Raw genomic sequence first — 25,354 nt, forward strand, 5'->3', positions numbered from 1 at the left:
CGTTGTTGTTCGTGAAATCGTATGGGTTGGTTGGTTTTAGATTAACGGGTTAAAAATCGATGATTTTGAATGTTAATCATATACTTATCCGTGTTAAAGATGTTTATTAAAACGAGATAAATAAATTAAATATGTCAACTCAAACACGACTTGTATATTAAACAAGTTAGACATGACAATTCAAAATTTGATTATACTGGACGGTTTATAACCAACTCATGAAGAGTGTACTTAAATGTTTGATTCTTAAAACTGTTTTATTCACTTATTAACAATAATAACATATATATATTACTTAACATGTTGAAATTAAAATAAATAAATAAAACAGATAACAAAAGGTGTGGTTTTTTAAAGTTAATATAAGAAGACAAAGGTTAATAAAGTTATTAAATTTGATGGTCCTAACCAAGATTGGATCTAAGATTTGTCATGTGCCTAAGGACATTTGTTCTATAAAATAGAGTATAACTTTTATTAATAAATAATGAAAATAGTTCTTTATTATATTTATTTATATAAAATGAAACAAAACAAAAATAAATTTAAACATGGTGATGATTTGAAAAAGATAAATAATTATTAAACAATAAATGGATTATTCGAAAATTCTGCAAATGAAGGTGCTTTTAAACGTTACATGACATGTCTTTGAATGAATACGTGACATACATTGCGCATTTGCGCAGAAGGATTTTAATAATGTTAACATGACTAAAAAAATCAAACCACAATTATCAAACAGGAATGTTTTGAACCATAATTCTTACATGATCATTGGTCAAGATATGGTTTTCATTTAATAAAAAAATAATAATAATAATAATAAAAAAATAAATAAAGTTTTTAAGTACCACACATCACATGGTATATTCTATATACCCTACATGAATAGACCTTATAAAACTAATAATATAAAGATTTACTAATAAGAACAAACACACATCACATAATGCAATCTTTTAATACAATCATACTATCATCAAAATTAACAAACATGAATTTTCTATACAGCACTCATGGATATCAACAAATAACAAAACATAAAAATGTGCTTTTTTTTCAAATTTAAATTTAAAAAATTAAATCAAATTGTGAGGTTTTCTTGAATGGCAACAAAAGTGCCCACAATGTTGCCACCCATATCTGGGAAATTTGGGCAGCCAGGAAGAGGCTTCACCTGACCGGTTCGGTCAACTTCGACTGGATATTTGAGAAGGTGACCCTTCATGTCGGTCACTTCATCGGCTGCATACTGGTTCCAGTTTTGTTCACTCAGTGATCTGACCCGCCACACACAGTCGAGGCTCTCGGGTACCTCAAAACAGCTTTCAAGTCCACCGATATGCTCCGCCCATAGGGACATTCTGTACCCGAATATCTGCACAAAAGTTATGTTATGCTTTAGTAAAAACAAACGAGTAAGACGCAAACTAGGGTTGCTAAACGGGTTGACACAAACACAACTCGTTGAACCAGAAAAAATTGTTATTCGACTTTTTACAATACTTTAAAATTCTAAATTAAAATATTGTTTTTTTTTTAATCTTTTTGAAGCAATCATGTTTAAGCTATGGCAATTCGTTTTTAAAATTTTAAACTTTGGCATAAAAATTGTACAAATAGTTAAAAGTTATTACATAAAGCATATTAAATTTGGCCAGAAACATGTTAAGTGACAATAATGCCCTAACAGTCTTGCAAAATGCAAAATATATTTTACGAGGTGTTAACATGTAATAGGTTTAAACTGTTAATTTTAATAAGAATTCAAGGGCATTTTTGTCATCCGGCATGTATTTGGTCAAATATTGGAATAAAGAGTACTCATTATAAGAAAAAAGTTGAATGCTTTGATGACTTCCTCATAAGTTATCCCTAAATAATAAAATTTTTCTAATCATATGCCAACACGCTAAATAATTTTGACGCTTCTAATTAAAATAAGAGAAAGCAACAATACCTGCCCGCGTGGACTACGACGCCTGTGAGCCCATGTATGAGAAGGCTGATATGCACCCATTGCGATTTCAGTGTCTCGAGAACCTTCTAATGAACGCTGGTTGATGTTTGCAGATCCCATTATCACAAACTCATCGTCCACTATCATTCCTTTCGAGTGTACATATATCATAAACCGTCGATTCTTCTTACTAAGCATCTTTGTAAAAGAAAGAAAAAAACACGTTAGTTGGACAAAAATCAAGAAAACAGTAATATATATAAAACAAATGTGAAAAAATAATATAACTTACTTGAGGGGAATTTGAGACATTAGACCATATTCCATTTGAACTCGGTTTCGAACCATGAGACGACTCGCGAGTGCCAAGACAGAAAAACACCAAATAATCTTGAGGATCATACACAGTTTCAAGCCCAACCTCTTGTAATGCCTTGTAAATCACTTCATACATCATTTGCATTGTCTTACTCTGCCCAAAATAACCATTTTGTTCACTATTGAATTTACATTTTGGTAAATATTAGTTTCAAAAAGACAGTTATATAACTTAAATTACCTGCCAAAACAGAATCCTTTGAGTTGAAATACTTGTCGGACTACCCTCGGGCCACATTGGAATCACAATATATGCAGCAAACCTCTCATGGGCTCTTATTTTACTCGCAATCTTTAAAGCAATTTCCATTGGTATTAAATTGTTTGCACCTGCAAAAACACATTCATTTTTAATAATCTAATAATAATATTATTAGCCTCCATAGATTGGCCTACATAGTTGATATTTCTTACCCAAAGTTTTGTGGTTACTCCAATTAAACGAAGAACCGATGAAGTATTGATTTTCAATATATATAAAATGTTGAGCCGCACGAATTGCCTTCACATATGCGGTATAGAATGTATGCTCATGTCTATTAGCACATTCTTCCCGCATACCAAATTCTGTTGCAGTATAGAAATATATTAATATGCGACCCACGAAAAATTCTAATTAAACATACTTTCTTTAATACCTTGTAATACTTAGTTCAAAAATTTTAATTACGTAGGTTTGTTTAATTTTTTTATGTTGTTGTCTACATTTCGATGTCATTCTATATTGAAAACCGAGCTGTATGCAAAATAAAGTAATGTTTGGTCTTGTAAATAAAAAAAAAGTTACTTTAATTTTTTAATACAATTCGGTTTTCAATAAAACTTACATGAGAACGTAAACAAAAAAAAAACTGAAGAAAACAGCGAATTTAGAATTAAAAAAAAAACTAAATACAAGTTACTGAGAAAAATCAAATCAAAATACAATTTGTTTCCCATCCCTGCGACTTACCTAGCTTTATAATCAGGCTTATAAATCACCTACAAATCTATAAATACATTTAAAAACCCATTTTTCCAGCTCAAAAATATTCAAAACTGCCATACCTTGAATGTGGCCTCCTTCGGGTCTTTAGGAAAACCTTCAACAGAATTGGAGTCAATTGAACGGAAGACCTACATATTGTTGAAAGAAAATACAAAATAAAAAAATTAGTTACACATTATACCTTTTTAAAACTATTTAATTAAAAACACACCTGAACATGCCAACCCTCAGGATCTTGTTCATTTGTACAATGAGCATCATCAATTCCTACAATTTCGGGAATCCGTTCTACTATGAGCAACGCATCATCAACCGTTTTCTTCATTTTACAAATTCCTTGTAGATTTGAAGCCCTCCGCCATCTTTCCTCAAAGTTTTGAAGCACATCGTATGCAGCGGGACCCTCGATTCGACTATGCAAATCATGCCATGGTTGTCTAGGACAACCCTTGGTGGGCCCCTATAACCAAGTAATATGTAGGTGAAACTAAATGGATGTAGAACCAAACAAACACATATGGTAACCGAGTGAAGTGCTTACTGTGTAATTAGGTTGGTGATAATCATCTTTATGCAAAGTTTGTAATGTGCTAAATATGGGATGTGATGGAGTATCATAACGGCCCACGCATAAATCAAGACCTCCAACAAACGCCATTATCCGTCTTCTATTATTACCCGCATCGACGTCCACTATAACCGTTTTCTGATGATGGGTATAGATCTTTTCTGCCTCCTGCAACCCAAAGTCATTCACTTAATTAAAATTTAAAACACAAAATATCAAAGATAATGGGTATGTTATCTTTTATACATATTAATAATATCAAACCTGTTTCTTGGCCCAACTACGCCCCTTTCCCGCAGAGCGAGGGCATAGTAGTACTTTCACAGAAGAATGCTTGAAAAAACGTCTAGTTTCTTCATCGTTGGTGTGCATGACTCCTTCCTGCATTAGTTCAACAAATTATGCAATTTAATATATGGAATGCAAATGTGACCAAATATGCATGACAAAAGAGGAATAAGATCAAACATATTGTCCTTAAAGTTCAAACTTTATATTACTCCTGTTGAATTGCATTATCATTATTGAAATTTTACAACCAAAAGTAGCATTTGTATCCATTTTATGATAAATAGAATAAACTGGTTACTATATAGTTTGAATGCAAATGTGACCAAATAATGCAAGTACGAAAAAAACTAAAAAGGAATTGTTTCATATATATATTCTTCTAAAAGTTCAGTACTTAATACATATCCCGTTAAATTTTATAATATCCGTGTTTACAACACTAAAAGTAGCATATCTACCCATTTTATAATAACTTAAATAAACCAGTCACTTAATAGATGGAATGCAAAAGTGACCAAATATGTAAGTATGACAAAAAATGAAAATAATTTCATATATATTCTTCTAAAAGTTCAAAACTTTATATATATCCTGTTAAATTTCATAATACCATTTTTTTGCGTTTTTACTACACTGAATGTATCATGTCCATCAATGACATAACGAATAAAATAAACCAGTTACTTACTTAACAGATGGAAATCGAATGCAAATGTGACCAAATGTCCAAGAATGACAAAAAAGGAACAATTTCATGTAGATTCTCCAAAAAGTTCAAAGCTTTATATATACATCTGGTTAGATTTCATAATATCATTTTTGCATTCTATCCATTTTATAATAAAAGTAGTATATCTATACATTCTAGTGAGCATAATTATCTGTTTTAATAATAGATAAAATATAATACTCACTTATAAAAGTATGTACCCTAGATAAATGATTAAAAGAACAACGTTATTACTTAAATCATCTCAACAGAATGTTATAAAGTACCGAATATCTTAGAGCCATGAAAGAATATATATGCAATACAAAATTTTGAACCTTTTAGGATAAATATTAAAATTTCCACATAATTGAACGGCACGTACTGTTTTTATTCCCAAAATGCTTCTAGAAGTAGGATCATCCCATACAAGAAGAAGCACTCTTGCACCTTCTGAAGATTTAGCTTTTAAAAGATCCCCTAAATAACTATCTTTCGCACCGTCACCATTACGAACAAGCTGAATGTTAGGATTAAACGCACACACGAAACCGAACACGACACGAAAGCAATAAACGAACACGAGGATTTAACGTGGTTCGGTCTAAACTGACCTACGTCCACGGGTGGCAACTAGGTATATCTTTATTGAGTGACCAATATTACAAGTACATAATGTTGTTTATATAGAGACTGAACTAGGGTTAGTAAATTATTATGCAAGAAATCTAAACCGGGCCGGGCTTGGGCCCGACCGCCCACACCCGTCTCCTCTTTTGACTTCATATAATAAACCGGGCCAACAAGGCCTACGAACCCAACAATCTCCCACTCGGAGGCCTTGAGTACTCTCGTCTGCACTCCTGATTGTACTTCTGTAATCTGAACATTAAACTTCTTCTAGTTGCCACCGCCTTCTCATCAATTAACCAGAAGGCCCGTTGAAGCTCCCCGGAGCTCCAACACGTCAGTCATGGCTGAAACTGCCCCTGACCCGTTCTCTGTCCCTACCGGCTCCCACTGAAACAAACTACCGGATCCCGAGATACTCTGAGAACAAACACTCTCCATATTCAGCAAGTAATTCATTGGAGAGACTTTTACAGCTGGAATACTGGTTTTCTTAATCCACTGTCGACCTGGAACTGTAACTGAAACACGACCTGTGCTCCCACTGTCACGATGTCCCCCAACTGATTTAACCTTCCTAGCTCGTTCATCCTGAATCTTCACTTTGGCTCTGGGTTTGTTACTTGCAAAACGAACCTTCTTCTGCCCACAAGATTCTGTGAACCGGACTTTGTCTTTCACCAAAACTGGATCCACTCCTTTCGGTGACATATCGACCATATACAACGAACCCATTTTCTTGCCACGAGCAACCACGAGATTCCCTTTGACTACTTTCCACTGCCCATTCCCGAACTTAACATCGTGCCCTTGGTCATCCAACTGCCCAACTGAAATCAAACGTTTCTTCAAACTTGGAATAACCCTCACGTCTTTCAAAGTCCAAGAAGTACCGGCTGAAGTTATCAAATCAACGTCTCCCATACCCGTAACCTCTAAAATATCATCATTCGCTAGTCGAACCTTTCCAAAATCCCCAAATTTAAGATTCTTCATCGTTTCACTACAGTGAGTGGCATGAAACGATGCACCAGAATCCATCACCCAAGCATCAACGCTACTCTCAACACTACAAACCAAAGCCTCATCACTACTGACCCCGTCATCTGTGTCGTCTTCTGTAACGTTCACCTCTTTCTTACCATTCGGACACTGATTCCTGAAGTGTCCTTTCTCTTTACAACCCTAACATTCAATATCCTTACGAGTCTTAGACTGACTCCTCTTCCTGCTCCCACTGCCTCGCTGTTTTCCCCTACCTCTACCTTCTGTGACTAACATATTGCCTGATGATTCACCTGAACTTCTGCGTCTTGAATCTTCTCCCAGAATCAGATCTCGAATCCCATCGAAAGTAATATTTGTAGACGAACTACAAACTGCAGTCACTGTTTGCGACCAACTGTCGGGCAAAGAGGATAATAACAAGAGGCCTTGAACTTCATCATCAAACTTAATGTCAACTGACACTAAGCGGGACAAGATCGAATTAAGATTATTGATATGAGTTGTAACTGACCCACCCTCTTTCATTCTTGTTGTCACTAGCTCTCGGATAAGATAGACTTTATTCGCTGCCGAAGGCTTCTCATACATGTTGGATAGTGCGTCCATCATACCACGGGATGTGGTTTCTTTCATGACGTTAAACGCCACATCTTCCGACAACGACAATGTAATACAAGCCCTAGCTTTCTTGTCTAACTTCTTCCAATCTGCTTCTGACAACTTTTCTGGTTTTTCATCCTCAAACACTACATCCAAGTCTTTCTGACAAAGTAGTGCCTCAATCTGCATCTTCCACCAACCGAACTTCTGTCCGTCAAACTTCTGTATCGAAAACTTTCCGTCATCTGCCATGACAATGACTAAAACGAAAAACTGGATAAAACAGAGACAGACACAGCAACACGAGCCTGAACTTAACGACTGTTCTACTGAACTCTGTTAAAAATCAACCTATTTAAACTGCAGCGGAAATACGAACTGTAAATCAGAAACTGAAATTTTAAACTGAAACGATAAAACCTGACAAACGCGGTTGGCAACTGGTTATCCGTTTCTTTAACGCTTCTTCTGACTTGACAACTGTTTTTCAACAAAAAAAGGATCTTGATTCAAACATTCATGTCTCGTACTATGCTTCACCGGAGCTGATCAGCGATAACAGGTAATCAGGCCGGCTTCACTGCTCGGCTACCACACTTATACTTCGACCACAAACCCGTAACGGCAGCTGGTTACTCAGTTCTGTCGGCTAGACTGCCCGACACGACTTTTAGCGGTTGATGCTTCTTGAATGACGATCGAACAAATCGGTAATAGGGTGGCACTACTGCCGGCAAACCCTAATCGAACTGATGACCAACAAGACGAACCCGGTGACCGCTGGGTTAATTTGGCGGCTGCCAAAAAAACGAAACCCTAGATCAACCCTATCTTCTGCAACTCAAAAAACAACAAGCGTTGGCTTACGGTGGTGTATGGCGGTGGATTGAACCCTAGTCGCGATCGTCGGGCTGGGTTTAGTGGCGGCGAAACAGCGGCGGCGTAAACCCTAACGACAATCGGAGAACCGTAGCGGCGGCGGAACCCTAGCGCAGTAGGGTGGCGGCGGCTGGATGGTTTGGCGGTGACTCGGCTGGTTCACGTGTTCTTCGTGTGATCCGAACCTAAGCTCTAGATACCACTTGTTAGGATTAAACGCACACACGAAACCGAACACGACACGAAAGCAATAAACGAACACGAGGATTTAACGTGGTTCGGTCTAAACTGACCTACGTCCACGGGTGGCAACTAGGTATATCTTTATTGAGTGACCAATATTACAAGTACATAATGTTGTTTATATAGAGACTGAACTAGGGTTAGTAAATTATTATGCAAGAAATCTAAACCGGGCCGGGCTTGGGCCCGACCGCCCACACCCGTCTCCTCTTTTGACTTCATATAATAAACCGGGCCAACAAGGCCTACGAACCCAACACTGAACACTGTGAAAAACAGACCACCCCGTAATATAGATCAACCGTCTTGCCTGCTTTATAGCCTCACAAATATCATGCCAACAATCACCGTTTTGATATTTCAAACCATCATCAAGATCCGTACTTGGAAGGTGTCCCTCGTCCACATGAGCATCTTGATAAAGTGTCACTTTACCCCCTCTCCTAAGCGGAAAATAAGTACCCGCCACACCATTAGAGTTATGATCAAGTGGCACTTTCGCCATGGGCGTGTACTGAATCGATAAAGTTAACACCGCGTCACGCTTACACGGTTTTACACTTTCGTTTAAAACCGGGAAAGTACCTTCAACAAGTGACCCGGAAGCCAACTGCTCAACCGGCACACCAACTGCCCCTATGATTTGTGAACCTACAACATCACTATCTTTTACAACAAACTGCACCTCGGCAGAATAATGTGCAACCGGCACATAAAAATGCTGCATCCAAACAGGGTTTTCACTATTACTTATAACAAAGGTTCGTGCGATCACGGCGTTAGCAATCGAAACCGTCACATAAGGGTCACTTGTTTCCTTTACAGGCTTACCATCCTCTGTCTTCTTCCCTCCACCAAAAGTAGGCACTATACCAAACAACTTGTGAAACTTGTCCATGTTTGGCAGGTTTTTGGCCTCTTTCACCCAAATATCCAAATTCCCATGCAGTAACAGAACTGCGAGAGACGAGTTGGAGGTCTTGAATGGAAGAACTTGCACGCTTTGTCCATGTTGTGATCCATCATACCCTACTTCAGCCATATCATTACCCAATTCACAAGATGTGTTAAAATCAAGGTTTTCAAAATCTTGACTTCATTAAGACATTTTATCCAAACTTATATCTCACATAATCCCACCTTTGAAACTAATCAAATTCGATTAAACCGAACCGCTCGAACACAAATTGGACAATCAATAAGCCCTAATCAATACACAGTCCCCAAAACCTGTTAAAAATCAAGATTTTATAAATCTTGACTTCACTTAGACATTTTATCAAACACCTTGTGAGCAGACTTAAATCTCACAAAATCCCACCTTGGAAATGAACCAAACTCAATAAAATCAATACCCAATTTACAAGACTGGTTACACTAAAGTGTTTCGAAATCTTGACTTCAGTTAGACATTTTATCAAACACTTGGTGGGCAGATATAATACTCGCAAAATTGAAGCTTTAAAAGGTGAATTAAATGCGAAGAAGAAGAAGAAGAAGCAGCTAGGTTGCTTCGATTTGTTGCTTACTGAAGACTGATGCATGGTGCAAATTGTTTTGGCTCTGCTCAATTATTCATATACAAACATAATAAAAGATATTATTATTAGGTGGCTGAGAGCAACATGTATATATCAAAGAATTACAAAATGACATAACTACCCCTTTAACTGTTTATTAATATTAACCGTCAACTGAAATTAACCGATGACCCTATAATCGCCAAACCGAATTAACTGATAACTGAGATTTTTAGTTTTATGTACGTCTATGATAAGATACCGAAGATGAGTCTGATATTTAGACGCGATTGAATTGTTTTCAGGAGACAGTAAAATGAGACTCGTACATAAAAAAAACCCTGTTTTTCTAGTTTAGAAGCTAATACAGCGGACAGAAAGAATAAACTACGGTTTTCGTCTTTGTGGTTTATTCAAATTTGTCATTTCAGTCCAAAAGTTTAAAACTTGCTATTTTTGTCCCTAAGGTTCCATTTTTGTTGCAATTTTCGTCCTTTTAGTTGACATGTTTTGGAATGAAATAACATAGTTTTAACAAACCAAATTGATGAAGATCGCAATGAAAACGAAAGCTTATAGACGAAAATTGCAATATAATGTAAATGAAACATTAGGGACGAAAATAACAAATTTTAAACTTTTGGACTGAAGTATCAAATTTAAATAAATCACATGGACGAAAACCAGAGTTTTATCGTAAGAAAGAGTAAGAAATGAAAGAAAAGAAAAAAAACACATATTTAGTTTTCTAACCCAAAATAAATAGAAGTTTATTTATATATATTTGTAAGTTTTATCAATTAGCTCAGTAAATTTCAACTATCACACGGTATATTCTATAATACCCTACATGGTTACATGAATTAAACTTATAAAACAAATAAATAAAGATTTACTAATGCAATCTTTTAATACATTAAAAAAAACACCATAACATTACAAAATACTTTCTACAACAACACCTGATAATCATTATCATCAAAATTATACAACATAAAAATGTGACTTTGTAAATTTTAAATTTAAAATCAAATTGTGAGGTTTACTTCAAAGTCCACAAAAGTGCCCAAAATGTTGCCACCCATATCTGGGAAATTTGGGCAGCCAGGAAGAGGCTTCACCTGACCGGTTCGGTCAACTTCGACTGGATACTTGAGAAGGTGAGCCTTCATGTCGGTCACTTCATCGGCTGCATACTGGTTCCAGTTTTGTTCACTCAATGATCTGACCCGCCTCACACACTCGAGGCTCTCGGGTACCTCAAAACTGCTTTCAAGTCCACCGATATGCTCCGCCCATAGGGACATCCTGTACCCGAATACCTGCACAAAAGTTATGTAATTTTTCGCATAAAAATTATGTAACACATTTTAGAAAACTGAAAAAGAAAACAAATTAAACAAATCAGTTAAACGGGTCAACCTGCAAACCAGTCGGGCTGACACGAACATGACCTTTTATTTTGACACTTCTAATTAAAATAAGAGTGAGCAACTATACCTGCCCGCGTGGACTACGACGCCTGTGAGCCCATGTATGAGAAGGCTGATATGCACCCATTGCGATTTCAGTGTCTCGAGAACCGTCTAATGAACGCTGGTTGATGTTTGCAGATCCCATTATCACAAACTCATCATCCACTATCATTCCTTTCGAGTGTACATATATCATAAACCGTCGATTCTTCTTACTAAGCATCTTTGTTATAATAATAAAAAAACGTTAGCTATACAAAAATCAAGAAAACAGTAAATTATATACAACAGATGGTGAAAAAGATAATATAACTTACTTGAGAGACGTTTGCAGCATTAGGCCCTTCTTCATCTGAAGTCGGTTCCGCACCATGAGACGAATCACGAGTTCCGAGACAGAAAAAAACCAAATAATCTTGAGGCTCGTACACGTTTTCAAGCCCAACCTCTTGCAACGCCTTGTAAATCACTTCATACATCATTTGCATTGTTTTATTCTGTCCGATAATAACCATTTTGTTTATTAATGAAGTTACATTTGAGCAAATACAAGTCTCAAAATGACAGTTATATTAACGTAAATTACCTGCCAAAACAGAATCCCTTGAGCTGGAATAGTACTCGTAGGTTTACCCTCTGGCCACATTGGAATCACAATATACGCCGCAAACCTCTCATTCGCTCTAATTTTATTCGCAATCTTTAAAGCAATTTCCATTGGTATTAAATTGTTTGCACCTGCAATAACACTCATTCATTTTTGCTTCTTATATGGAAATATAGTTTAGGTTTATAGGTTAAAAATAATACTTCTTACCCACAGTTTTATGGTTACACCAATTAAACGAAGAACCGATGAAGTATTGATTTTCAATATATATAAAATGTTGAGCCGCACGAATTGCCTCCACATACGCGGTATGTATGCTCATGTCTATTAGCACATTCTTTCCACATAACAAATTCTGTGGCAGTGTAGTTAACTATTAAATACGGGACCCGCAGAAACTAAAGGCAGCAAACGGGTAAAAAAAACTGAAAGAAAAAGGTCAAGCGGGTTGGAAGTCACCCAAAGTGTACTGTTAATGCATAAAACCCCGTAAATCATTTTATTTAAAAAAAAACTAGTTTATTATTGCGTTAAATATTAATTTTGTAATCATATTTGGCACACTGATTGTTTATAAAAATGTAAAACATTTGGACAAAAAGTGCTTCACGTTAACTCGACTGCACCTATTATTATTTATTTTGATCACACAATAGTAATCAAGTTTTTCAAAGTCGCTCAAAAGTCTTTTTGTTTCTGTGAAGTCACTCAACTTTCATTAGGTGTTCTAATATTGCGTAATCTTTTTATAAATGTTAAAAATAAAGCTAAAAACAGGCATACCTTGCTTGTGGCCTCCATGGGGTCTTTGGGAAAGGCTCCTTTAACGGAGTTGGAGTCAATCGAACGGAATACCTACAAATTGTTGAAACAAATAACATCAGATAAATAACAACTTTTAAAGTTGTTTAATAACTAACATACCTGAACATGCCACCCCTCGGGATCTTGTTCATTTGTACAATGAGCATCATCTATTCCTAAAATGTCAGGAATACTTTCTATTATGAGCAATGAATCATCAACCGATTTCTTCATTTTATGAATTCCATGTTTCTTTATTTTATGAATTCCATGTGGCTTTGAAGCTCTCCGCCATCTTTCCTCAAAGTTTTTAAGCACGTCGTATGCAGCGGGACCTTCAATTCGACTATGCAAATCATGCCAAGGTTGTCTAGGACAACCTGTGGTGGGTCCCTATAACCAAACACCGTGTAATTAATTACAGTTATTCACATATAGGCATGTAAACGAACCGAACGTTCCGTGAACAATTCACGAACCATTAGGCGGGGAAGTTCGTTTATGTTTGCGTGTTTAATAAACAGACGAACATGAATGAAAAAAATAAACATGAACACATGTCTCGTTCGTTCATTTATGTTCATGACTGTTTGTTTACATTTGTTCATTTAAGTTCGTTTATGTTTGTTAGTTTAAGTTTATCTAAGTTCGTTCATATAAGTTTGTTAATATATTAATTTACATTTCTTTGGCCCATTGCAACTTAATCTAGTTTTAACTTTTTTTAGGCACAGCACATTGTTCTTCACATAACTGTAAACTGGTTTAGCTAAGTCATGTTCGTTCATCTATGTTCAGTTATGTTCTTATGTTTACGTTCATGAATCGTTCGTTTATACTATTAACGAACATGGACATGTTTATTTTCTTAACGAATGAACACAAACAACCAAACAAAAAAAACCCGTTCGTTTAGTTGTTCATGTTCAATCGTTTGATATGTTAAAATTAAACAAACAAACATGCTCCGCTCGTGTTCATTCAGTTTGTTTACAAGCTTATCCACATATGGTAACTGAGTGAAGTGCTTACTTTGTAACTAGGTTGGTAATAATCATCTTTATGCAAAGTTTGCAATGTGCTAAAAATGGGCTGTGATGGAGTATCATAACGGCCCACACATAAATCAAGACCTCCAACAAACGCCATTATCTGTCTTCTGTAATTACCTGCATCGGTGTCCACTATAACCGTTTTCTGATGATGCGAGTAGATCTTTCCAGCCTCCTGCCACCCAAGTTCATTCACTTGATTAAAATACAAAATATTAACGACAATGGGTATGTATTCTTTTATACGAATTAATGACATTAAACCTGTTTCTTGAGCCAACTACGTCCCTTTCTAGTAGAGCGAGGACAAAGTAGTATTTTTACAGAAGAATGCTTGAAAAAATGCCGAGTTTCTTCATCATTGGTGTGCATGATTCCTGGCTACATACACATGGAATGCAAATGTGGCAAAAAAAAAAATAAATTCATATATATATATTCTCCTAAAAGTTCAAAATTATATATATCCCGTTAGATTTCATAAGATCATTTTTGCGTTTTTACAACACTAAAAGTAGCATATCTATCCATTTATAATAAAAGTAGCATATGTATTCATTATATAAGGTTGGACCAACTAAGAAACGACGTGTTTCCGGAAAGTTTAGGGGTGGCTATATATCGGATAAGATAAGAGAGGGAAGATTGAGATGGTTTGGACATGTGAAAAGGAGACAGATGGTGGCTCCTGTTAGATCAGTGGAAAATGTTACTATTAATGGGAGCCTGGGAGGAGGGGTAGAGGTAGGCCCAAATTAACTTGGGACGATAGGATTAAGCTTGATTTAGGATAGGACTTCCTGGAGACGTAGGAGTAAACTTTATGTTACTTATGTATGACAAGTTTAAACTTTATGTTTGATGTGATTTTTATTGTATATGGTTGCTTGATTGCACTACAAGAATTCTCGTATTATTATTACCTTTACATATATGTATATACTATTATAACAATTATTATTCTCTTTTATTTTGTTTTTGTTTTTCCTCTATGATATTTTAGAGTTCTTGTAAAAATATATGGGTTTTTCTTATATATATACATATATATATATAGGGTTAAGTTACCGTACAATAATCCTTAACGTACGCAAATTACGCTCAAGCCAAAAACAAAACGCTCAAAGCCAAAAAATACAAAAACGCTCAAAGCCATAATACGCTCAAAATGATTTTCGTGAAGAAAAGTAAAAAATTGATCGATTAACGATCCAAATATGTTTTTTTCGGTGAACCGATGATTAACTGGATATATATTGATGATTTCGAGATCTTGTGATGTGATTTCATGGATCAACATCATGAATATAGGTATTTTTATACGTTAATGTACATTAAGGATCATTGTATTCTATACTGGTTTTTAGAGCTGAGGGTCTCCTTGAAAGCAACCTCTTTGCTCTCTGAAATAGAGGTAAGGTTTGCCTAAATCTCACCCTCCTCAGACCATACTAATGGCAACTTATTGCAATTAGTGGGATTTTTACTGGATATGATTGATTGATTGACCGATCCATAAATAACAAATAAAATAAATCAGTTACTTATAAAAGTATGTAACCTAAACAAATGATTAAGCACGCTATTACTCTAAATCATCTCAACAGAATGTTATAAAGTAGCTAATATCTTAGGCACTTACTGTTTTTTTCCCCAAAATGCATCTGGAAGTAGGATCATCCCATACAAGAAGAAGCACTCTTACACCTTCTGAAGATTTAGCTTTCAAAAGATCACCTAAATAACTATATTTTGCACCGTCGCCATTACGAACGAGTTGAACAGTGTGAAAAACAGACCAACCCGTAATATAGATCAGCCGTCTCGCCTGCTTTATAGCTTCACAAATATCATGCCAACAATCACCGTTTTGATAATTCAAACCACCATCAAGATGCGTACTCGGAAGCTGCCCCTCATCCACATGAGCATCTTGATAAAGTGTAACTTTACCCCCTCTCCTAAGCGGAAAATAAGTACCCGACACACCATTAAAGTTATGATCACGTGGAACTTTTGCCACCGGTGTGTACTGAATCGATAACGTTAACACCGCACCACGCATACAGGGATGGCCACTTGCGTTTAAAACCGGGAAAGTACCTTCAGCAAGTGACCCGGAAGCCAACTGCTCAACCGGCACACCAACCGCCCCTATGATTTCTGACCCTACAACATCACTATCCTTTACGACAAACTGCACCTCAGCAGAATAATGTGCAACAGGCACATAAAAATGCTGCATCCAAACCGGATTCTCATTATCACTTATAACAAAGGTTCTTGCAATCACAGCGTTAGCGATCGAAACCGTCACGTAAGGATCACTTGTATCCTTTACATGCTTACCCTCCTCTGTCTTGTTCTTCCGTCCACCCAATCTACCAAAAACACGACCGAGTTTGTGGTGATGCATGTCCATGTTTGGCAGGTTTTTCGCCTCTTTCACCCAAATATCCAAATTCCATGAAGTAATAAAACTTTAAGAGATTCATTCGACGTCTTGAATGGAAGAACTGGCACACTTTGTCCATGTTCTGATCCATCATACCCCACTTCAGCCATATCATAACAAGATCAAAAACCCCTGATCAATCAATAATATCCAATACACAAATTAAACTGGTTAGAATCAAGTTTCTAAAAATCTTGACTTCACTGAGACATTTTATCAAACAGTTGGTGGGCAGAATAAAATCTTACAAAATTCGATAAACCGAACCCGATAGGAGATATCAAAGACCCCTGATGAATAATGAATACCCAATTGACAAGATTGTTTAAAATCAAGTTTCTTAATTTCTTGAGTTAACTGAGGCATTTTATCAAACAGTTGGTGGGCAGATATTATTCTCCACAAAATTGGACCTTTGAAGGTGAAATGTATGACAATGAAGCAACTTGATTGCTTGCTCACTGAAGACTGATGCATTTTGGGTCTGCAGAATTAATTCATTAATTATTATTATTCATTCAAACATAAATAATAATAGATATTTGTAATTAAGCAGGCGGCTGAGAATAACATGTATGGCTCTGGTTAACAAGGAAGGATTTGAAAAGATGGATAACCAATAATAAAATTCTTAAATGTTCTCCGTAAGTCTCCGTAAAACTTACGGAGACGTGACATTTAGGTACGCTTAATAAATAATGAATGTCATGTGTATGATGTCTGACACGAGACGTGATATTTCAAATTTAATCCGTTAGATTCGTGAAGTTTGTTACTAAAACCGTCTTCTTGAAAATCAATGGTAGGTGTAATTGGATATTCAAACATTTTCAAAATCTCACGGAGAAGATTGTTTTCAAAGAGACGATTTTTGTTTCAATATTCAGGGATCTGATGGATTTTGTTTGAAATCTCACGGCTCGTGTCAGACGTTAGATAGGTGGCATTATTTTATTGGCTACCGAAAGCCATCGGCACGAACCCAAATGTCACGGCTCCGTGAGCTTTGAGTTGATGGAAAAGACTATTTTTCTAGTTTAAAGGTTAATTCAACGGACGGAAAAGAACAAATCCAAAAAGAAAAAATAAAAAAGAAAAAGGACAAGAAAATTAAAAAAATATGATGAAACCATATTTAGTTTTTAAATCCGAAATAAATAAAATTTTACTTTTTTAAGTTTTATCAATTACCTCATCAAATTTCAACTAACACATATCACATGGTATATTCTATATGAGCGGGTACTAGTACCGATTTTCTCAAATTCTTGGTACCAGTACTGATTTTCTCAAATTCTTGATATCGGTACCCATACTTAATCTTTACCCCATGAATAGACATTATATAAAGATTTACTTTAAAGAACAAACCCATGTCACATGATGCAATCTTTTAATACAATAAATGTATATCAAAAATACTCTCCATAGCATTACAAAACACTCTCCACAACAACAGCTGATAATCTAATTCATCAATTTTTATATCAAACACAATCTTTTCTATAGAGCAAATAAAACAATACATAAAAATGTGATTTTTTTTTTCAAATTAAAAATTTAAAATTTAAATCAAATTGTGAGGTTTTCTTGAACGGCCACAAAAGTGCCCACAATGTTGCCACCCATATCTGGGAAATTTGGGCAGCCAGGAAGAGGCTTCACCTGACCGGTTCGGACAACTTCGACGGGATACATGAGAAGGTGAGCCTTCATGTCGGTCACTTCATTGGCTGCATACTGGTTCCAGTTTTGTTCACTCAATGATCTGACCCGTCTCACACACTCGAGGCTCTCGGGTGTCTCGAAACTGCTTTCAAGTCCACCGATATGCTCCGCCCATAGGGACATCCTGTACCCGAATATCTGCACAAAAGTTATGTTTTTATGTGCATGAAACATTAGTAGTGACAATTTCAAACGGTTTACTAACGAATGATTCGATACACAAACACGACACACGTATTCGCGTGTTGATACTAACACGGTTCGTTTAACTAAAAAAAATTAATAATTTAAGTTTTTGCATATTAATACTTTAAAATTTTAAATTTACATATGATTTTTATCTTTTTGAAGCAATTATGTTTAAGCTATGTCACTTTGTTTTTAAAATGTAAAGTTTGGCATAAAAATCGCTCAAATAGTTAGCGTATTATATAACACATTTTAAAAAACTAAAAAACAAACAAATGGGATAAATGGGCCAACCCAAAAAACGGCCGAGCTGACACGGACACGAACCGTTTAGCTAAACATGTTCGAGGGTTCGACCCAAAACTACATACTCACTTGTAAGATAAGAGAAACCAACAATACCTGACCGCGTGGACTACGATGCCTGTGAGCCCATGTATGATACGGCTGATACGCGCCCATTGCAATTTCAGTGTCTCGAGAACCTTCTAATGAGCGCTGGTTGATGTTTGCAGATCCCATTATCACAAACTCATCATCCACTATCATTCCTTTCGAGTGTACATATATCATAAACCGTCGATTCTTCTTACTAAGCATCTTTGGTATAAAAATAAAAAAGAAAAAACGCGTTAATTATACAAAAATCAAGAAAACAGTAATATAAACTATTAGATAGCACAAAAGGTGAAAAAGCTAATATATCTTACTTGAGGGGCATTTACGGCATTAGACCCTTTTTCATCTGAAACAGGTTCCGCACCATGAGACGACTCACGAGTTCCAAGACAAAAGAAAACCAAATAATCTTGAGGCTCGTACACGTTTTCAAGCCCAACCTCTTGTAAAGCCTTGTAAATCACTTCATACATCATTTGCATTGTCTTATTCTGTCCATAATTATTATTATTATTGAAGTTAAATTTAATAAATACAAGTCTCAAAATGACAGTTATATAACTTAATTTACCTGCCAAAACAGAATCCTTTGAGTTGCAATACTTGTAGGGCTACCCTCGGGCCACATTGGAATCACAATATACACAGCAAACCTCTCTTTGGCTCTTATTTTATTCGCAATCTTTAAAGCAATTTCCATTGGTATTAAATTGTTTGCACCTGAAAAAAAAAAGAAAAAAAAAACAGGTTTTTTTTTTTTGCTTTTTATATGTGGAAATATAGTTTTTTATGGTTAGTAATAAATTAATAATATTTCTTACCCAAAGTTTTGTGGTTACTCCAATTAAAAGAAGAACCAAGGAAGTACTGATTTTCAATATATATAAAATGTTGAGCAGCACGGATTGCCTTCACATACGCGGTATGTATGCTCATGTCTATTAGCACATTCTTCCCGCATACCAAATTCTGTTGCATTATAGAAAAATATTAATACAGGTATTGCGAAAAACCGAAAGATGGCAAATTCTGTTGATTTGGTCAAACGGGTAAAATTAAGAAAATAAATTGAAAGAAACATGTCAAGCGGGCTAAAAGTCACCCAAAAGTTCAAAACTGCCATACCTTGCTTGTGGCTTCCTTCGGGTCTTTGGGAAAGCCTCCTTTAACAGAGTTGGAGTCAATCGAGCGGAACACCTACACGTTGTTGAAAGGAAGAAAAAATAAAACATTTAATTACACGTGATAAGTTTTTAAAATTGTTTAATAACAATTAACAAACACACCTGAACATGCCAGCCCTCGGGATCTTGTTCATTTGTAGAAAGAGCATCATCTATTCCTAAAATTTCGGGAATCCGTTCTAGTATGAGCAACGAATCATCAACCGTTTTCTTCATTTTACGAATCCCTTGTGGCTTTGAAGCCCTCCGCCATCTTTCCTCAAAGTTTTGAAGCACATCGTATGCAGCGGGACCCTCAATGCGACTATGCAAATCATGCCATGGTTCTCTAGGACAACCCGTGGTGGGTCCCTATAACCAAGTAAGACGTAAGTGAAACTAAATGCATGTAAACGAGCGGAACGAACACAAACGGAGAATGTTCGTGTTCATTCCTTTAACTTTAACCGAACAACTGTTCGGACACGAACAACGAAATGAACATGGTTTTCTTGTTCATTCGCTAAGAAAATAAACATGTTCGTGTTCCTTTATGTTCGTTCGTTAACAGTATAAACGAACGAACATAACTGAGCTAAAAGTAGTTAAAAGTAATGTGAAAACAACGTGTTGGGCCACATACAAGAACGTAAACAAACGTACAAGCGAATTTGCATGAATGAACGTAAGCAACCATAAATGAACAGACGAGAAATCTGTTCATGTTCGTTCGTTCAACAGATTGACCAAAACTTATTGTTCATGTTCGTTCATTTATCAAATAAACGAACTTCCCACCAAACGGTTCAAGGCCTAAAAGTGAAAGTAACGACAAATTATCCATATATGGTAACTAAGTGAAGTGCTTACTGTGTAATTAGGTTGGTGATAATCATCTTTATGCAAAGTTTGCAATGTGCTAAAAATGGGATGTGATGGAGTATCATAACGGCCCACGCATAAATCAAGACCTCCAACAAACGCCATTATTCGTCTTCTGTAATTACCCGCATCAGCATCCACTATAACCGTTTTCTGATGATGCGTATAGATCTTTTCAGCCTCCTGCAACCCAAATTCATTGACTTGATTAAAATACAAAATATTAAAGATAATTAGTAATTTGGTATGTATTCTTTTATACAAATTAATGACATCAAACCTGTTTCTTGGCCCAACTATGGCCCTTTCCAGCAGAGCGAGGGCATAGTAGTACTTTCACAGAAGAATGCTTGAAAAAACGTCGAGTTTCTTCATCGTTGGTTTGCATGACACCTTGCTGCATTGGTTCAACAAATTTTGCAATTAATATACGGAACACAAATGTGACCAAATATGCGTGACAAAAGAGGAATAATTTCAAACATATTCTTCTTAAAGTTCAAAACTTTATATTAATCCAGTTGAATTGCATTATCATTTTTGATTTTTTACAACACTAAAAGTAGCATTTGTACCCATTTTATAATACATTCATGATGGAATGCAAATGTGACCAAACATGCAAGTATGACAAAAAGGGAATTACTTCATATATGATATATGTATTCTTCTAAAAGTTCAATAATTATACATATCCTGTTACATTTTATAATATCACAACACTAAAAGTAGCATATTTATCCATTTTAGAACAACTTTAAAAAAAATAAAAAAATTAATATATATTCTTCTAAAAGTTCAAAACTTTGTATATATCTAAAGTAGCATATCTCTCCATTTTATAATAAAAGTAGCATAACTATCTGTTTTAATAAATAAAATAAATCACTTACTTATAAAAGTATGCACACTAGAGGTCTAGATTAATGATTAAAAGAACAACGTTATTACTTTAAATCATCTCAACAAAATGTTAAAGTACCTAATATCCTAGTGCTATGAAAAGATGCATACAAATACGAAATTTTGAACCCATTTAGGATAAATATTAAATTTCCCCGTAATTAAACGGCACTTACTGTTTTTATTCCCAAAATGCTTCTAGAGGTAGGATCGTCCCATACAAGAAGAAGCACTCTTACACCTTCTGAAGATTTAGCTTTCAAAAGATCACCTAAATAACTATCTTTTGCACTGTCGCCATTACGAACAAGCTGAACACTGTGAAAAACAGACCACCCCGTAATATAGATCAACCGTCTCGCCTGCTTTATAGCCTCACAAATATCATGCCAACAATCACCATTTTGATACTTCAAACCGCCATCAAGATGCATACTTGGAAGGTGCCCCTCATCCACATGAGCATCTTGATAAAGCGTAACTTTACCCCCTCTCCTAAGCGGAAAATAAGTACCCGCCACACCATTAAAGTTATGATCAAGTGGCACTTTCGCCATGGGCGTGTACTGAATCGATAAAGTTAACACCGCATCACGCTTACACGGTTTGCCACTTTCGTTTAAAACCGGGAAAGTACCTTCAACAAGTGACCCGGAAGCCAACTGCTCAACCGGCACACCAACTGCCCCTATGATTTGTGAACCTACAACATCACTATCTTTTACAACAAACTGCACCTCAGCAGAATAATGTGCAACCGGCACATAAAAATGCTGCATCCAAACAGGGTTTTCACTATTACTTATAACAAAAGTTCGTGCGATCACAGCGTTAGCGATCGAAACCGTCACATAAGGGTCACTTGTAACCTTCACCGGCTTACCATCTTCTGTCTTCTTCCCTCCACCAAAAGTAGGCATTCTACCAAACACTTGACCTAATTTGTTATGAAACATGTCCATGTTTGGTAGGTTTTTCGCCTCTTTCACCCAAATATCCAAATTCCCATGTAGTAATAAAACTTTAAGAGATGCATTGGAGGTTTTAAATGGGATAACTTGCACACTTTGCCCATGTTGTGATCCATCATACCCTACTTCAGCCATATCAAAACAAGATCAAATTCGATCAAAGAGCCCTGAACCTGATCAATATCCAATACACAAAAAAATGGTTAGAATCAAGCTTTTCAAAATGTTAATTTCATTGAGACAATTTATCAAACACTTAATTCTAACAAGATTGCACCTTGTAAATGAATCAAATTTGATAAAACCGAACTTGATCGGAGACGAATAAGACAATCAAAAACCCCTGATCAATACCCAATTCCCAAAATTTGTTAAAACCAAGTTTTTAAAAATATTGACTTCATTGAGACATTTTATTAAATACTTGGTGAACAAAATTAAATCTCATCCCTTGAGAATGAATCAAATTCGATAAAACCGAACTTGATCAAGATGAATTCGACAATCAAAAACCCCTGATCAATACTCAATTCACAAAATTTGTTAAAATCAAGCTATTCAAAACCTTGACTTCATTTGAGACATTTTATCAATTATCAAAGTATCAAACACTTGGTGAGCAAAATTAAACCTCAAAAAACTCCAACTTAGAAATGAATCAAATTCGAAACCGAACAATCAAAAAACCCCTTATCAATACCCAATTCACAAAATTTGTTAAAACCAAGTTAAAAAAATCTTGACTTCATTGAGACATTTTATCAAACAGTTGGTGGGCAGGTTAAATCCTCACAAAATTACACCTTTGAAGAGTGAATCAAACGCAACCCAGATGAGCAAATAGATCTGTATAAAACTGAAATGGGTCAATGTAGTGAAAAAATAGGTTCTTGATAGCAGACACAAGCTGAATTTTGAAAGAATGAAACTTTGTGCTTCCATTTAATGCTTATATTATTATTAATATTAATATTATTGACGTCTGATTGAATCCTGTAGCCAGTCTTTTTGGGTCTGCCGAATTATTAAAGATTAATTATTAAAGTAATAAAGCAGGCAAGACGGCTGAGAAGAACGTGTGTGTGACTGGTTAAAGAAATGAAAAATTGTAAGAAAGTTTGAAAAAAACTGAAAATGAAAAATGAAGACTTTTTGTTTTGTTTTGATGCTTGTTTGTATCGAATAAAATGTGATGTTTATTTTTGTCTTAAGAATCGAAATTCTGGCATAAACGAATCCGAAAAGTACGATGAGATTTACGGGTATAAAAGGGTTTGGTCAGTTTCGGGTTAAACCCGCAAACCTGTTTAGTTTAATAAGTCGGGTTTGATTGATTGGTTTAACCTGACGAGTTTACTGGTTCATTTCTTATCATATTTTTTAAAAATGATTTTTATGTAATAAAGTAATTTGATGAGGTATTTATGTCAAAAGTTAATGATAAGAAGATAATTAACATAATAGTTTATAATTAGAATAAGTGTTCTATATAAATTTGTATTTTTTTAAAATGTAAATATTAGGTATCAATACGTGAAAACAATTAAAATAAAGTAAAATAACTTTCCGGTCAACCGAGTTGTATTCATGCCAACCTGTGAATATTCAGGTCGTGTTTGGATTCGGGCCAAATATCTAGCTTTGGGTCAGGTTGGACCATAACCTTTATGATACACAAATTAGATTTAAAAGTTTTACTTCATGTATCATAAAGCAATTGTCTTTTATCATTGAGGCTTGAGATCTTTATGGTCTCAGGTTTGAAACTTGACTCAATGAGAGTGTTTCTACAGTGATAAGTTTTTTCTTAGCTTGATAGTGTTCGTGATTGAGTCAAACCTGTAATATCAAAATCAGTATGAACGGTTGACATCCTGTGTAAAATAAACCTACATTAAATTTTCTCCTTATTTGGTTTCTTCCTACTTTGATAAATTTTTACACTTTTAAAAAAGGAAAATAATTTAGAAGTTACATTAAATTTCCCTTACTTTTTTAGATTTTATAAATTCATGAACTTTATAAAAATAACATGGATTAAAGTAAATTTACCTTTTAAACTTGTATTATTTAACAAAGATACTCATGTGTCATGTGATTAGTTTAATTTCACTTATTAATTTTCCTTGTTAGCTTCAATAATAAAAAAACATTGCTCATGTTTGACATGTTGACGAAATCAACCAATATATTAACTAATAATAATGACCTACCTATGTAAGTCCTTTGTTTATAGAAGATCGATTAAATCAATGTACAATAGAATGTGATTTATGTATTTTAAGAAGGGTCTTTATCGTGAAAAGTTACAACGCAACAAGACGTGATACGTGTTGTAAAGTAGGGTGCATATAGCAACACCTAATTTGTATACTTTGCGTAATCTATGTTTAAATTACAAATAGAAATAGTTTGACATTGACATAAGGGAAGGCGTTAGCCTCGAGCGAACCTGACTTTTCGTTGTTTGTTTTACTGTGAGCTTATTTAACCAAACAATGTAAACATTGAAAAAATCCGTGACATTTTTAGTTGTAAGATGAAATTTGTTGCTCTTAATGTTTTTGTTTTACTTTCTATCTGTTTATAACTATAACAAATGTTATTAAGTTAACGTACATGTTAAATATAAGTACGTTTTTCTTGTTTTTATTAAAGTGTATTTAATAGTTTGACCCGTAATTAAAAGAATTTGTGGAAATGACAAAATGGCATTGAAAGTGTCAAAGTGGGCCTTTTGTCATGTAAAAAAATATTATTTATTATATTTAATATATACCTTAGACATATGTTGTGATTACGTACGTTATGATCTGTGATCATGGGTAGGGGCGGATGAGGAACCATGGAGCATCGCGTCAGGTATCCGTGGTGTGATTGTGGTGATGGTAGCCGTGGGATTTTCCACGAGCATGAAAGAGAATGTGCGTGAGGGTTTCAAGAAAG

The 25,354-nt window shown here is 35.3% G+C and overlaps 1 protein-coding gene and 2 pseudogenes across 4 annotated transcripts; all 3 read right to left on the reverse strand.

Annotated features, from left to right (window-relative positions):
- Window positions 1–1,017: 1,017 nt before the first annotated feature.
- LOC143625493 (phospholipase D gamma 1-like) lies at window positions 1,018–9,829 on the reverse strand (annotated as a pseudogene). The gene is made up of 12 exons (XR_013152283.1): window positions 9,543–9,829; window positions 8,511–9,375; window positions 5,283–5,417; window positions 4,162–4,278; window positions 3,871–4,065; window positions 3,541–3,789; window positions 3,389–3,457; window positions 2,756–2,908; window positions 2,523–2,671; window positions 2,256–2,435; window positions 1,964–2,161; window positions 1,018–1,381 (listed from the first exon to the last, which is right to left on the reverse strand). The product of XR_013152283.1 is annotated as a phospholipase D gamma 1-like (transcript).
- Window positions 9,830–10,695: 866 nt separating this feature from the next.
- LOC143625490 (phospholipase D gamma 1-like) lies at window positions 10,696–16,407 on the reverse strand (annotated as a pseudogene). The gene is made up of 10 exons (XR_013152282.1): window positions 15,361–16,407; window positions 13,983–14,099; window positions 13,699–13,893; window positions 12,787–13,059; window positions 12,646–12,717; window positions 12,070–12,217; window positions 11,839–11,990; window positions 11,570–11,749; window positions 11,278–11,475; window positions 10,696–11,099 (listed from the first exon to the last, which is right to left on the reverse strand). The product of XR_013152282.1 is annotated as a phospholipase D gamma 1-like (transcript).
- A 1,338-nt stretch (window positions 16,408–17,745) lies between these two features.
- On the reverse strand, window positions 17,746–22,832 carry LOC143625492 (phospholipase D gamma 1-like). 2 transcript variants are annotated; one of them, XM_077095814.1, is made up of 11 exons: window positions 22,676–22,832; window positions 21,614–22,575; window positions 20,815–20,931; window positions 20,523–20,717; window positions 19,776–20,024; window positions 19,615–19,686; window positions 19,311–19,458; window positions 19,061–19,209; window positions 18,801–18,980; window positions 18,493–18,690; window positions 17,746–18,039 (listed from the first exon to the last, which is right to left on the reverse strand). In XM_077095814.1, exons 2-11 carry the CDS (start codon window positions 22,541–22,543, stop codon window positions 17,746–17,748), a joined length of 2,532 nt encoding a protein of 843 aa, XP_076951929.1. In that variant the 5' UTR covers window positions 22,544–22,575; window positions 22,676–22,832. The 2 variants fall into 2 exon arrangements, with proteins under 2 accessions (XP_076951929.1, XP_076951930.1); XM_077095815.1 differs by having other exon boundaries at window positions 22,686–22,829.
- Between the last annotated feature and the right edge of the window lie 2,522 nt (window positions 22,833–25,354).

Source organism: Bidens hawaiensis, unplaced genomic scaffold (genome assembly GCF_021521415.1).
Source record: "Bidens hawaiensis isolate Kalapana, Puna unplaced genomic scaffold, B.hawaiensis_p1.1 tig00004105_1, whole genome shotgun sequence".
Lineage (NCBI taxonomy): Eukaryota > Viridiplantae > Streptophyta > Magnoliopsida > Asterales > Asteraceae > Bidens > Bidens hawaiensis.